The sequence below is a fragment of the Juglans regia genome, chromosome 11 (assembly GCF_001411555.2).
Source record: "Juglans regia cultivar Chandler chromosome 11, Walnut 2.0, whole genome shotgun sequence".
In the NCBI taxonomy this organism is placed as follows: domain Eukaryota; kingdom Viridiplantae; phylum Streptophyta; class Magnoliopsida; order Fagales; family Juglandaceae; genus Juglans; species Juglans regia.
Genome location: NC_049911.1, coordinates 14,388,143 through 14,404,928, shown reverse-complemented (window position 1 = coordinate 14,404,928; position 16,786 = coordinate 14,388,143). Strand labels below are relative to the sequence as shown.

Genomic DNA, 16,786 nt, shown 5'->3' with positions numbered 1-16,786 from the left:
TCCTTTAGGAGTTTTATGTCTCAATAGCCACCATCCTCTCTTCTCTCTCTTTGTTCTCCTCCTCCCTATTTCCTTCTTCTTCTCCTGTTTTAAACCAGATTATCAATTCTCTCTATTATCATGGGTACTCATAGCCAAGCCGTAGTCTATGACGGTAAGACCACACTTTGGCCATGGGTCTCTAAGACTCAATACCACCGTTTTCGTCGTGGGTTTATATGTTAAAGACCCATTGTGACTATGAGGGAAGAGTTTGAAGTTTAACAATCCACTATCATGATCATGGGCTATAAAGATCAGTGACCCAAGACCACGACATTGGGTCTATGCACAATTATTACTTGGATTTGTTTATTTGTTTCGTTTTATCTGTAATTTTGAGTTTGTTATGATTTTTTGTTGGATTTGTGATATGTTTCTGATATGTAAGTTTGTTGGCTTTTGTTTGGATTTTTATTAGACTTTTTTATTTTTTTTTTGTAAAAAATGTGTTGTTAAATGGGGTGGTCTGACGGTGGTGGCTCCAATCGGCCTTCTAGTATCCAGAAGAGGGAACCCACCCACGGGATTAAGCCCCCCCTCCCCGTCCATGCGAGGGCAGGTGCATGTAATAATTCTAGTGAATAGTGAATGCTTTGCAAAAGAATTTTGCTATGTACAAGCAAGTTTGCATACCAATCTACGTACTAATATTGTTGCATTCATATTCTAAATTCAAATTAGCATTGTTTTCAATAAAATCTAATTTCTGACCAATCATATTGAATGGGTGCGCGTATTAGTGCACAAAATCATTTACAATTAGATTTTTCCTTTGCAAAATGATAGTAAAAGCCCCCATGCCTATTTCTCTCTAATTATTTAGCCTATCTCTCAAATCACAAATAAGAGACAACATAGTTTATCTATATATGATATTCGCAAGGTAAATCACCAATAATGGTAGTAATAGAGAATGCGAAAAACAATACAAATATCTTTACAATATTTATCTTAATTTTATAAAAATAGACATCTATTGGATAAAAGAAATAAATGGTATATATCAAACTTGTAATTTTATAACTTCGAGATAACTTCATCTCTTAACAGCCTGTCATCACAAAATCTCTTGCAAATATTAAAAATAAATTTAGGAAAATAATAGTATAATACAACAAAGATAAAAAACGATAACAATAATGAAACTAATGATGATGATGATATGAAAAGATGATACAATGATGATGTGATGAGATCATGATGATATGAAGATGAGAATGTAAAGAGATGAATCATGACAATAATGAAGATGAGGTTGTGATGAGATCATGATGGTATGAAAAGATGACGAGATGATAAATGGTGAGATGATGATGAGTATGGTGATGTAAAGAAATGAGTCATGATGGTGATGGAGATGGTGTAATAAGATCATGATGATATGAAAAGATGATGTAATGATAAATGATATGAAAAGATGATGAGATGATAAATGATATGAAAATATTATGAGCTAAGTCGAGCAAATCACTAAGGGTAAAACCCAACACCGTAGCCTACAATGAAATGGAGAGCAGGTCTGCTACCCGCCTGCAATCCACTAGTGGACAAGCTTTAATTCGCCCATTTTAAAGTCCAGCAGGGGGTGCCAGGTTGGTCCTTTGGCCCACTTGGCGTTTAATATATATATATAAATATAAATCATAATATCTTATATATTAAAAAAATAAAACCCTAATCTATAAATACCACCTTTTCTCTCTCTCTCAATCTCCCTCTACTATCATTTCTCTCCTTTCTAGTGGTCATCCCCCTCCCCCTTCTCTTTGCCTCATTCCTTTAGGGTTTTCATGTCTCAATAGCCACCATCCCCTCTTGTCTCTCTTTTTTCTTCTCCTACCTATTTCCATTCTTCTTCTCCTCTTTTAAACCAGCTTATCAGTTCTCTCCATTATCGTGGGTACTCATGGCCAAGCTGCAGTTTACGACGATAAGACGACAGTTGGGCCAAGGGTTGCTACGACTCAATACCACAGTTTTAGTCGTGGGTCTATATGTTAGAGACCCATTGTGAGTATGAGTGATGAGTCAACAAGTTTAACAATCCACTAGACCATGAGCTATAAAGATCAGTTACCCAAGACCACGACATGTGGGTCTGTGCACAATTATTACTTGGATTCGTTTATTTGTTTAATTTTATCTAAAATTTTTTGAGTTTTTTTTTGGTTTTGGATTTGTGATATTTTTCTTATATGTATGTTTGTTTGTTTTGATTCGTAAGTTTGTTGGTTTTTGTTTGGATTTTTGTTGGACTTTTTTTTTTTATAAAAAATGTGATGTTGAATGAGGTGGTCTGACGGTGGTGGCTCCAATCAGCCTCCCGGTATCCAGACAGGGGCACCCACCCACATGGATAAGCCCCCCTCCTTTTCCATGTGAGGGCAGGTGCATGTAACAATTTTAGTGAAGAGTGGATGCTTTGCAAAATGATAGTAAAAGGTGCCGTGCCTATTTTTCTCTAATTATTTAACTTATCTCTCAAATCACAAATAAGAGACAACATAGTTTATGTATGTATATATGATGTTTGCAAGGTAAACCACCAATAATTGTAGTAATAGAGAATGCGAAAAACAATACAAATTGTTTTACAATACTTGTATTAATTTTATAAAAATGGACATCTATTGGATAAAAGGAATAAATGGTATATATATCATACTTGTAATTTTATAACTTCGAGATAACTTCATCTCTTAACAACCTGTCTATTAACGTCGTATTTTGTATGCCTTTGGGCTAGGTTTTAGCAACTTTGGTGTTCAGAATTGGGCCTATGAAAATAGAGAAAAAGGCAACTGAGAAAGGGTGGTCTTGGGGTCGGGGAGTCTTAGAAACCAAAGTCAGTAAAGTCTCTTGAAAGTTTGTAAATAAGTAAGAGAGTCTAGGGATCAGGGAGAGTTTCTCATACCAGAAACTTGCTATTTATACTAGGAGTTTGGGGGGGACAGATCGTGTCTGCCCCCATGGAGTCCGTGTCCTTCGTATTTTTCCTTTTGTCAGAGTCCTTTAATGTGGCGTGGCTTTACGACGACGTCATTAATGTGGTGTGTAGCTCGAGTAGTGGTGCCCTTAATGTGGCGTGGTTCCCTGATTTAACTCACCCAGCTGTCATCCTTGCTGGTTCGTCGATGTTTTCTATGTTAGAGGATCGAGAGTCCTCCTTACTTTCTGCCACTTAGGCGGAAAGACACTCAATGGCTGGACATTGTTCGGGGGGGTCTCCAGGTTGGCAAGTCGCATCCACCTGCAGTGCGCCCCTTCATGGAGGTTGAGTCCAGAGGAGTCTACCCATGGGCTGGGCCGAAGAATCTACTTGTTCTAGGCTAGGCTGTCGCTTCTTGTTCCCTTAGCTATATACCCTTCTCAAACTCGCTAAGACAAAAGGGGAAAAAAACCCCTTACACTATCATCACAAAATCTCTTGCAAATATTAAAAATACATTAAGAAAAATAATAGTATACAACAACAAATATCAATAATGATAACAATGATGAAACTAATGAGGATGATCTCAAAACAAATGATGATGATAATATGAAAAGATGATGCAATGATGATGTGATGGGATCAATGATGATATGAAGATGAGAATGTGATGAGATCATGATGGTATGAAAAGATGATAAATGGAAAGATGATGATGAGGTTGTGCAGCACCTCGACCCAGGTCATTTTAGTATCCTATAAGGGTAGAGGGTCAAGACCTAGATAGCGGCAATGAAGAGGTCGTGCAACACCTCGACCCAGGTCATTTCGACAACGTGGCATATGATTCAGACGACGACGTGTACTACTACATACCCCAACACGCCATGCCAATGGACGACGATGCACCTCCACAGGAGGCGACCAGTGACGATACGTCCAGTGATGAACAGTAGTTTTGGTGACAACATCTTCTCCTTAGTTTGTTTAATGTTTGTACTTGCGTCGATTTCGATGATGAAATCTTTTTTTTAGGAGGGGAGGAAGTAACAACCTGCTAAAAATTCATTGGTGGAATTTCTATAGGGTTTAGAAACCTCGTGGAAACATCGTAAGTTTTCAAGATTTTACCGATCGCGTAGGTTTTAGTTTGTCAGCATAGCTAGAGTTATCACTCACTATGGTACCAGAAGTGCGATTTTATTTAGTTGATATAGTTAGAAGTATAAGATTGAGTTATGGTCTACACCATTAGACTCGGTTGATTATTTAGGATTTGAGGACACAATAATCTCATTTTCAGTTTTCTGACGAAACACTTGTTCGAAAATGCGTTTTGCTTATTTCGAGGCACTTCAGGATTGAATTTCAATAAATGAATTGCACAGTTAGGTTTGGGTGAATATTTAGGATTTTACAGTGCAAAGTTTATGTTTCACTTTCCCGAAGTGAATAGTAACCTTTCTAGTAGCATCTAGCGCAGTGTTTTTAAAATCACAGTGTGAAATGTTCAAATTTGGTTAGAGAAGCTTTATTTGGACACTTGGGAAGATTTTAGCCATACTTCGTGAATAGTATTGGACACTTGGCACAAAAAGGAACAATGAGATGGATTATTAAGGAATCAAGGTGTGAGATCATGCCACCTAAGCAAAACCTTGTTTTCCATTTGATCAACCAAATTGTGCCGAACCAAAGAGGGTTTCAACCCTAGTGAAACCCTAAATGGTTGGAATCCAATTGAAATCCCAAAAGTTTGGTTGAAACCGAAACCCTAAATGGTTTCCCCAAACCCTAAAGTTGGACTCCAAACCCTATTTGATCCAATTTCTAGCATTGTGTTTAATCACTTGATTAAATCATTTCCACATGCTATTAATTTCTCAAATTTGTGTTATGACATTATTATCCAACCTTTTAAACTTTGAAAATTTGTTTGGGCTAAGAATTAGATTTAGGCTTGATAGCATCTCTAACCCTAACCAAACCCTCTTTAAACCCCAAATTGAAGCCCACTTGTTAAGGCCCACCGAAGCCCACAAATTTGGCCACCTTGGCAAAGTTTCTTGAGGAATTTTCCTCCCCTATATGGCAGATCAACTTCTGCCCCTCAACAGCCCCAAATAGCCCTTGATGTGAGGGAAAAAACCACCTCATCACACCTCTTCTAGCAGCAGCAACACCCCACTCTTCCACTATTCTTGCCTTTTTGTGACCTAAGCACCATCCCTCAAGGGTCATTCAAGCCTATACCTCACCCTCTAGAAGTCTAGAGGTGTGCAAGGCACCCTTCCTTTCATTTCATCCCTTTTTCACCCCTTTTTAGAGAGAAACCCGAAAGAGCTCTCTCGGGCAGTTTTCTGAGTTATTTTGCATGTCACTTTTCAACCCTTTGTAAGTATTTCCTCGCAATGACACCTTCATCAAAGTTGTTCCTCTTTGAGTTAGTTTCCGTGTATATCTTATTTGTTTCATTTAGTGATCATTTGGTCAGTCAAAAGTTGTTTTAACTATGGAAATGTCATTCTGGGTGTTAAACTGGAGAGTGTGTTATATTTTGAAGTTTTTGACCAACCTAATTGACACATCTTGGTTCGAAAATTTTATGGAGTGCTGTTAACATGTGATTATGAATGTTCATTGAGGATTTGTTGCATGAATAAAGCTTTTGATGAAATATTTCCTTAGATCTAGAACTTGAAAACTGGAAGTGGAAACCAGTTTTTGTTTGAGAAAGTTTGAATATTTCGTGGCTTAATCTTACTTGAAAGGTTTTGATATTTTTATTTGATGATCCTAAGCCTCTTATATACCTGTTAGAATGTTGGTTTGAAGATATTTAGTATTAGTTTCAAAGATATGATTTTTCTATGCAAAAGGATTTCGGTTAGACCTAAGATTTTATTTTTTGGGTTAGATCCATGTTTTATTGATTTTCAGCCATGTGATATTAAGTTTGATGGTTGAATTTTATTTAGGACACATTTTTAAACCATGTGATGTTTTAGTTTAAAGATCTCATCTTTTTAAGCCATGGATCATGAGATTGATAAAAACTAGTTAAGGAAAAGTTTCAGTTTTGGACTAAGTCTAGCACCGAAAATTCTAAGTATTGTTTTGTGATTTTTGATGACTTTTGTTTGATGATTTAAAGCATGGTTAATCTTAGAACTAAAAAAGACAACATTTACCGAGTCCCCGCTCTTTTTTTCTCCAAGGAAAAACAGAGTTGGTGGTAGAATTTCTTCGACGTCGGGGGTTGGTTACGACAACAGAGTCGAAACTGAGTGTGATTCCCTTCGTAGCTAAGGGCAATGGAGAATATGCAAGAGATGTGGGGAAATCTTCGTCTAAATGAAGAAGAGGGAGACAAAATAGTGTTAGAAGAAGAGACTTTTTTAGAAGCCTAGAGGAAAGGTGAGAAAGCCTAGTTGGGAAGTTTTGTTCGGAGAGACATATCAGTAGTAAGGTGGTGGAGTCGATGATGGCTAAAATTTGGAGGTTGAGCAAACCTGCCAAGTTTAAGGAGGTGAGTACGAATGTTTTTATCCTCTCTTTTGAAACTCATGCTGATAAAAATAGAATCCTTGGAGGAAGACCATGGTTGTTTGATGGTTGTCTCTTGGCTATTGATCCATTCCAAGGTTTTACTCAACCAAGTATGTTGAAGTTCGAGACTGCTGCATTTTGGGTTCAATTTTAGAATATGCCTCTGGTGGGAATGAATCGGGAATGTGGCTTAAAACTGGGAAGCTCGTTGGGTGTCGTAGAGGATGTGGATGCTGACGAGGATAACATAGGGTGGGGTAGTTACCTGAGAGTAAAAGTTAAACTGGACCTCTACAAACCACTAGCTCGAGGAAGAACTATTACTTTGCAAGGGATTAAGTACTGGATTCCAGCACAATATGAAAAACTCCCGTGCTTCTATTTCCAGTGTGGGAGAATCTTGCACAGGGTAGAGAAGTGTGACAATCAAACAAGGGAGATTACGGCCCAATACGGGCCCTGGTTACGTGCAGACCCTGGAAAGAAGAAACGACGGGACCATGCTGAAGATAGGTTCTCCCATGGGGGATCTTGGCTTAGTAGTGATCAAGGCTTGAAGTCGAGGCTTGTAGAGGAGGGTAATCTGAGGGGAGCGGTATCGGAGCTGCCCATGGAAAATGAGACTACTGTTCAAACTGTAACAAATCATGTAATACCAGCTGCGGGCTAGGGTACAAAAGTCAGACGGAGTATGGGTCTGGGACAAAGGACGATATTGACAGGGAATGGACATCTGTAGACTCTCATGACTCTAATGTAGATGTAGGCCTATCAATTGAACAAAAGTGGAAACTAGAGTCAACGGGTGGTGTGGGAAAGCTCTGGGTGCCAACTAGCTGCAATGTCAAGGGCGGTACTTCAAGAGCAAACCCGGGATCTAGCACCAATCCAATCCTCTTCATAGACCTAGTGGAAGGGGCTTCAACTGGGTCTAGTCAACAGAGGAATGATGTTGTCAAATCCAAGGCAAAGGTGGATAACTAGGTCCCTTATTTGGCTAGCGAGCAAGCTCTAGAATCCCAAAATAAAAGGGCGGGAACTCAGAATGGGAAGTCAACTAAGGTAATCGGGGGAGCAAACAGTTATGGGTTGGGCCTAGGTGGACCATCTATGCACAACCCAGAGCAAGAAGGGTGCTTAATTGACCAGGCATCCCAATCCTTCACCCCAACTAAGTTTGCTAGCCCTCCAAAAGGCAGAACCTGGAGAAAGAGAGCTTGAGGCCCAGGTACCATTTGTGTTTCTCAAAATGATCACGTGGTTAAAAAATGTAGCTGGAATAAGGAAAATGTAGACTCAACAGAACTGAAGCTAGCTAAAAAATGTAAACTGACCCTACACAGCCCCAAGGTAGATCGTAACAAAGGAAGCAGAGGCCGTAGTGACACCATGAAATTGGCAGCGGCTGCTAAGCAGCCCTGCCGGAAACTATGATACTCCTAAGTTGGAATTCCCGGGGGCTTGGGAACCCACTGGGAATTCGAGTGCTTCGTGATTTAATCTGAAGAGAAGGACCCGACATTTTATTCTTGCAAGAAACTCGTTTACAAGGCAAAGTCATGGAGAAACTAAAATTCAGAATTGGTTTTACCAACTGCATGGCAGTGAGCAGTGAGGGGAGAAGTGGGGGCTTGGCTTTGTACTGGAACAATAATTCTCAGCTTGAAATCCTTAATTTCTCGAAACAACACATTCATGCTTTGGTCACCAATATGGAGGGGGATGATCGTGAAGGAGTCTCGTGGTATCTGACTGGAATCTATGGCCACCCGGAAGCATCAAGGAGGCTGGAAACTTGGAATATGATTAAATCTCTGGCAGTCACTAGTGATCGAGGGTGGTTAATGATGGGTGATTTTAATGAGATCCTAAGTAACTATGAGAAAAGCGGTGGCAGAATCAGACCAGAACGCCAAATGAGGGACTTTCGACAGTTTCTAGATGAGTGTGAGATGATGGACTTGGGCTTCAATGGTAACCAATTTACTTGGTGGAATGGTAGGGGTTAGCAGAATAACATTTGCGAGAGATTAGATCACTTTCTAGCTAATATGCAGTGGAAATGTCTAAATCTGTTGGCTGAAGTTAATCATGGCTTTGCACCTTATTCCGACCACATTCCTATCATCCTCACGACCCAAGATGACAGAAGACACATGGGTAGACAAAATACTTTCAAGTTTGAGGCCATTTGGGCGGACGAACCAGATTGTAAAAAGGTCATTGAACAAGCATGGTCAAGAGCAATAGGCCAAAGTGATTTATCAGTTATCATGGAAAAAATAAAGCGATGTGGGGAAAAACTTCATGTATGGAACAGAGCCTGCTTTGGCAATGTGAGAAGGAATATTGAACAGGCACGATTGCAATTAAGGAAGCTGCTACATTCTGACCCCTACCACCTAAGGAGTGACTCTCTTCGTGATGCTAGATCCGAGCTTCAGAAGTGGTTAGAAAGGGATGAACTATTGTTGAAACAAAGAGATAAAGTTAAGTGGTTGCAAGCAGGCGATAAAAATACCCGTTTTTTCCATAACAAAGCTTCCCAAAGAAGACAGAAAAATGTCATTGAGGGTGTGAAAGATGCAGCAGGTGAATGGCAGACGGGGAGCTTAAGAGATCAGATAATCACAAACTACTTCCATCAGTTGTTTAATTTCGTTGATCAACAAGGCCAAACTGATTTCTTAGATGACCTTGCAGGGAGAGTTTCAGATGATATGAACTCTTCTCTTACAAAAACCTACTCGACAGCAGAAGTGTCACAGGCCTTGAAACAAATGAACCCCCTTTCTGCTCCTGGTCCCGATGGCATGGCTCCCATCTTCTACCAAAAATATTGGAGTGTTATTGGTGGAGAGGTGACTGAAGCAGTTTTGAAAGCACTCAATTCTGGATCTTTTCTAGCAGGACTTAACCATACTTTCATTACCTTGATCCCAAAATAGAAAAAACCAGTTGAGGCGGCAGATTATAGACCAATAAGCCTATGTAATGTCCTTTACAAGATCATCTCAAAGGTCATTGCAAATAGGCTGAAAACCATCCTTGCTGATGTGATCTCCTCAACTCTGGCTGCTTTTGTCCCAGGCAGCCTGATCACTGCCAATGTGCTGGTAGCGTACGAAATAGTTCATTTCCTGAGGCAGAAAAGGAAAGGTAAGCAAGGTTACATGTCACTAAAGCTTGATATGAGTAAAGTATATGACCATGTAGAGTGGAATTCTCTAGAGAAGGTTATGCTAAAGATGGGGTTCAATGATAAATGGGTGAAGTTGGTGATGCTATGCACAAACTCACTCTCCTTTTCTGTTTTAGTCAATAGGGAACCGAAAGGCCCAATCTTCCCCTCCTGAGGCCTGCAGCAAGGAGACCCAATCTCCCCCTACTTATTCTTGTTATGCACCGAAGGGTTGATTTCTCTCCTTATGAAAGCTGAGAGATCCAAACTTGTCGAAGGTTTATGTATTTGTAGAGGAGCTCCAAGACTAAATCACCTCCTCTTTGCGGACGATAGCGTTCTATTTTGCAAGGCTGACCTGGATACTAATGTTCAAATTCAAGTCCTGCTGGAAACCTATGAGAAGGCCTCGGGCCAAAGAGTAAATAAAGATAAAACTTCTATAGTGTTTAGTAAGAATGTCCTCTATAAAAAACAACAAGAGATTCTTAGTTTTTTGGGGGTAAATCGACACCAACAATACGACAGGTATCTCGGCCTCCTTCCTATGGTAGGTAGAGAAAAAAAAGAAGACATTTTCAGATCTAAAACACAAGGTTTGGTCCAAACTCCAAGGGTGGAAGGAAAATGTGTTGTCTCAAGGTGGCAAGGAAATCTAGATAAAAGCTGTGGCCTTGTCTATTCCCTCTTACACTATGAGCTATTTTAAGCTTCCTTCAACCCTATGTGCTGAACTTGAGAGCATGATGGCAAACTTTTGGTGGGGTCAAAAGAAGAATGAGAAGAAAATCAAGTGGATTAGCTGGAAGAAAATGTGTGAGACCAAAGGGAATGGTGGGGTGGGTTTCAAGAATCTTCAGATTTTTAATGTCCCTTATTGCTAAGCAGGGATGGAGAATCATGACGGAAGAATAGTCTTTGCTACACCAGATTTTTAGAGCCAAATACTTCCCAAAACTGAGATTCCAAGATGCTAAACGAGGAGCAAATCCCTCTTATGTTTGGAGAGGCATTTGGGAGGCAAAAGAAAACCTGATAAAAGGATGTAGAAGGAGAGTTGGTGATGGGAAATCAATCAATGTGTGGTCTGACTACTGGCTGCCACAACATAAGCTCCTTCCTCAACCAGCCAGTTTCGAAGTTATACACCATAATGCTACTGTCGACACACTAATTGACAGAGAAACCAAGTGGTGGGACGTCACAAAAATCCAATGCCATTTTCCAGCCCCTCAAGCAGCAATTATCTTTAAGATTCTTTTAAGCTCTGACCCTTGTCCTGACCATTTAATCTAGGAGCATGAAAAGAACGGGAATTATAGCGTAAAAAGTGGCTATCGGTTTTTCTCTTCACTTGGGACAAATGAACATAGAAAGGAATGCTCTAATGCTCAAATCCATAGAAGTTTTTGGCAAAAATTATGGAAGATGAATGTGCCAAACCGAGTTAGAATTTTTGGATGGAGGGCATGTAGAAACGGATTACCCACCTTGTTGAATCTCCAGTCCAGAAAAGTGCTTGTAGAGTCTACTTGTAGATGGTGTAAGGCAGCTGAAGAAGATATCACTCATGCACTTTTAAGCTATCCAACTGTTAGAGATGTGTGGTCTTCCCTATTTCCTCATCATCCAACGGAGGCTATGAACACCAGCTGGTTTCAATTTGCTCTGTATGTAAAGCAAAGAGGTAGTAAGGGGAACTAGAAAAGATGTTCTTAATAGCTTGGGGAATGTGGCACCGAAGAAACCTAGATGATCCATGAAGATGTGGTCATACCAGCATTACAAGCTGCTGAAGCAGCCCTGTCCACCCACAAAACTCACTTGCAGGCTCTGGCTTCTCAAGGACCCAGGAATGCTTATCGCTGGGTGGCCCCTGAACATGGATTTCTAAAGCTAAATGTGGATGTGGCTGTTTTTGCAAATCAAATAAGCTCTGGTGTGGGCCTTCTTTTGAGAAACTCAAAGGCTGAAATCATCTTCTCGACTAGTAAAAAAGAAAATGATGTTAACGACCCTATTGAAATAGAGATGCTAGCAATTTTAAGAGGCCTCCGGTTTTGCTTTCCCCTTGGAATCTCTCATTTGGTTATTGAAAGTGACTCCTTACTAATGGTGAATGAAGTGCAAAGTGACTCCATATCAAGATCCCTCCAAGGCAATATGGTGCAACAAATTAAGCAGCTAATGTTAAGATTTCCTTGTTGTTCTATTCAACACAATAGCCGATTAGGCAATGGTGCAGCCCATGGGTTGGCTAAACTTGCATGGAATATAGATGATCTGATAACTTGGGGGGGTTCTTGTCCTGATTGTATTGAACAAGTTGTTTGGTCAGATTCTATGTTGTAATCTTTACTTATTAATGAAAGCAGTTTCTATTATCAAAAAAAAAAAAAAGTATGGTTGATCTTAGGATTATGTTATGATTATGTTAGTTGTAAGAGTTCATTTTTTTTTGAATTATTGTAGATGTTTTGAAGAAGGTCAAAACTTGTGATTCAATGGTTTGATTTTGGTTAAAAAGTTTGGATCTTTTTACTAAAAATTTTGCTGGTGATGATTAGCATTTCTTTTAATGAATGTTTAAGTACGTTTTTAAACTTAGGATATGAAGGTCTTTGTTGTAAAAAGTTGGTTTGATAATGAGTTTTGAAATTGAGAGAAATTGCAACAAAAATTAAGGGAAAAAGCCTATGCATGTCGGGCCCTATAGAGTCTTCATGGTTGTATTTAGTTTTCAATTTTTCTGATATGATATTTGAGTTTAGGATAAAATTTACACGAGGTATGTAAAGTTTGGTGATTTTTAGAGTTAGAATGCAAAATCTTTAAGTTAGAGGTAAAATGATAATTTTCCCACATGTAGAGGGTAAAATGCTAATTTTACTCTATGTTAATATTTTTCCATATTTCTAATTGTTAGTGATTAAGTTCTAACTTTTTGAAATCACTACTTTTAGTTCCTTGTGATCGTGCTTGAGTTTTTGCTTAGAAATGCGAAGGCCGAGGTAAATTATCTTTTAACTTACTATCAGTTTAATGTGTATGAATGACAAGTAAATGAACTACTGTGAATGTATGTATGTTATCTTATGTGCCATGTTAAGTCATTACATATTCATTTGGCACACAATTTATTTTTTCATGAATTATGCATCTGTTACACAAGATATTCTGTCACGTTTTACTATACATTGCAAGTGTATTTTTTTAAGTATGCTATCTGTTACATGTATGCCATGTCATGTAATATTCACTGTTGCAAGCATGTCATGTTAAGTATGTGGCTTGTTACATATTATGCCATGTTACGAAATGTTTCTATCTCAAGTAAGTAATATCTTTTGAGTTACGTTCAAGTCAGTTATGTTTAGGATACTCACGATGTAATTACTATGATTGTCTGAGCATCTCCATTTATAATTCATACAAGGTATTTTTGGCAAAATTATTTTGATTGTTAGAATTTAGCTCAAGTTTAGTTATACAAATACTCCTAGCATAATCATTCTGATTGTCAGAGTATTACTAGGTACTCCTGGTGTAATCATTTTGATTGCTAGGGTACGTGTTTTAAAATACTCATGATGGAATCATTCTGATTGTCTGAGTATCTCTAATGGAATATGTTGGGTGGAATCATTTTGATTATTCGCTATTCCTAACGAAACGACTGGCGAAATCATTTTGATTGTCAGAATTCAAGTCTAAGTTCATGTTAACTAAAGAAGTCATTTCAAATTCATGTAAAGTTAAGTTTCAGTTCAAGGTACTCTTGGTGTAATCATTTTGATTGCTAGGGTACGTGTTTTAAAATATTCATGATGGAATTATTCTGATTGTCTGAGTATCTCTAATGGAATATGTTGGGCGGAATCATTTTGATTATTTGCTATTCCTGACGAAACGACTGGCGAAATCATTTTGATTGTCAGAATTCAAGTCTAAGTTCATGTTAACTAAAGAAGTCATTTCAAATTCATGTAAAGTTAAGTTTCAGTTCAAGTTCCAGTTCATGTCAAGTTAAGTTCCAGTTCAAGTTCAAGTTCAAGTTCATGTAAAGTTAAGCTTCAGTTTAAGTTCCAGTTCATATCAAGTCAAGTCTCTGTTTAAGTCTAGTTCAATTTAAGCAAGTCAAGTTTAGTTCACATTTCAGTTTAAGTTATATAAGTTATACTATGTTGTATGTCAAGTTATGCTATAATTACTTATGACTTTGATTATGTATTCATGCTTTTACTGCCATACATGCATCATTAACCAGAGTGAAGGTTTTCTGTAAACTTGCTAATATTTGTAATCAAATCTCACTATGGTAGTCTCAACTATCATTCCCCCCCGAATGGTAGATCTTGTTACAAAATCAGAAGGAGAGCCGAGACTCAACTAACTGGAAACGACCGACTAAGTGCTGGTGCGACGTTGATGTTAGTATAGTAGTTAAATTAAATTACTACTTGTACTTATGGAGTTGAATCTCCAGTACTCTTTTGATCACAACCATTTTGGACTAGCGTTGTGATCTCAGATGTTTAGTATGTCATTATTATGTATATGAAGTTTAAGTATTTGGGATATTTTCAATTTGGTGCATAGTGTTGCTAAAAAAAAAAAAAATTATCTACTACGAATATTTGCTAGATACATGTTAGGAACATTGCATCTCTTATATGTTATGAACGGGGGCTGATCACCCTACGTTGCATGTCTTGACGCTTCAGATGTCCGTCCGATCCCAAACGGATTCTGGGGGTGTCACAATGACTATGTAAAGAGATGAATCGTGATGGTTATGAAGATGATGTAATGAGATCATGATGATATGAAAAGATGATGTAATGATAAATGACATGGAAAGATGATGAGATGATAAATGATATGAAAAGATGATGAGCTAAGTCAAGCAAATCGGTAAGGGTAAAACCCAACACCTTGGCCTACAATGTGATGTAAAGAAGGTTTGTTACCCACCTGCATTCCACTGGTGGACGAGTTTTAATTCGTCGGTTTTAAGGTCCAATGGGCAGGTGCCAGGTTGGGACTTTGGCCCACCCAACCTTTAATATATATAAAAAATATAAAAAATATATAATATAATATATATAATAAAAAAAAAACAAAACCCTAACTATAAATACCATTTTTTCTCTCTCTCAATCTCTCTCTACTGTCATTTCTCTCCCAGTAGCCATCTCCCTCCCCTTTCTCTTTTCCTCATTCCTTTAAGACTTTCACCCCTCAATAGCCACCATCCGCTCCTCTATCTTTTTTCTTCTCCTCCTCTTTTAAACCAGCTTCTTAATTCTCTCCATTATCGTGGTTACTCATGGCCGGCCAAGCCGCCGTTTACGACGGTAAGACCACAGTTTGGCCGTGGGTCTCTACGACTCAATACCATGTTTCTCATCGTGGGTCTGTATCTTAGAGACCCACTATGACTATGAGCAACAAGTCTGCAAGTTTAACAATCCACCAACCATGGGCTATAAAGATCAGTGACCCAAGACCACAACCTGTGGGTCTGTGCACAATTATTACTTGGATTCGTTTATTTCTTTCATTCTATTTGTAATTTTGTGAGTTTGTTTTTATTTTTTGTTGAATTTGTGATATTTTATGATATCTAAGTTTGTTTGTTTTGATCTGTAAGTTTGTTGATTTTTGTTTGAGTTTTTATTGGACTTTCTTTTGAAAAAAATGTGATGTTGAACGGGGTGGTTTAACGGTGGGGGCTTCAATCCACCTCCTGGTATCCAGACGTGGGCACCCACCCACGGGGTTAAACCCCCTCCTCCCCATCCATGCGAGGGCAAGTGAATGTAACAATTCTAGTGAAGAGTGGATGCTTTGCAAAATGATAGAAACAACCCCTGTGCCTATTTATGCCTAATTATTTAGCCTATCTCTCAAATCACATGTAAGAGACAACATAATTTATGTATATACTATGTTGCAAGGTAAACCACCAATAATGGTGGTAATAGAGAAAACGAAAAATAATACAAATATTTTTAGAATACTTATCTTAATTTTATAAAAATAGACATCTATTGGATAGAAGTAATAAATATATATCAAACCTGTAATTTTATAATTTCGAGATAACTTCATCTCTTAATAACCTGTCATCACAAAATCTCTTGCAAATATTAAAAATAAATTAACGAAAATAATAGTATACAACACAAGAAATACCAATAATGATAACAATAATGAAACTAAAGAGGATGATCTCAAAACTAATGATAATGATAATATGAAAGATGATGCAATGATAATGTGATGAGATCATGATGATAGATGTGGAGATAACAAATGGATCGTGACAGTCTTGAAGATGATGTGATGAGATCATGATGGTATGAAAAGATGATGAGATGATAAATGGTGAGATGATGATGAGTATGGTGATGTAAAGAGATGAATTGTGATAGTTATGAAGATGATGTAATGAGATCATGATGATATATGAAAGGATGATGTAATGATAAATGATATGAAAAGACGATAAGATGATAAATGATATGAAAAGATTATGAGTAAGGCTGAGCAAATCAATAAAGGTAAAACCCAACACCTTGGCCTACAATACGATGGAGAGCAGGTCTGCTTCCTGCCTGGATTCCACAGGTGGATGACCTTTAATTTGCCCGTTTTAAAGTCCAGTAGGGGGTGCTAGGTTCCACCTTTGGCCCACCTGGCCTTTAATATATATGCTAAAAAATAAAACCCTAACTTTAAATACCATTTTTCCTCTCTCTCAATCTCTATTTACTATCATTTCTCTCATTTCCCGCGGCCATGCCTCTCCCCCCTCCCCCTTCCCCCTTCCCCCTTTTCTTTTCCTCATTCCTTTACGATTTTCACATCTCAATAGCCACTACCCCCTCTTCTCTCCCTTTTTTCTTCTCCTCCCTATTTCCCTTCGTCTCTTCCACTTTTAAACCAGCTTCTCAGTTCTCTCTGTTATCGCCGCAGTCTACGACGGTAAGAGCATAGTTTGGTCGTTGGTCTCTGCAACTTAATACCACAGTTTTCGTCGTGGGTCTATATGTTAGAGACCCACTATGACTATGAGT

General features: G+C 38.4%; 1 protein-coding gene across 1 annotated transcript; it reads left to right on the top strand.

Annotated features, from left to right (window-relative positions):
* Positions 1 to 11,456: 11,456 nt before the first annotated feature.
* LOC108989209 lies at positions 11,457 to 12,056 on the top strand. The gene has a single exon (XM_018962746.2). The coding sequence runs from the start codon at positions 11,457 to 11,459 to the stop codon at positions 12,054 to 12,056; it is 600 nt and encodes a 199-aa protein (XP_018818291.2).
* Positions 12,057 to 16,786: the final 4,730 nt, after the last annotated feature.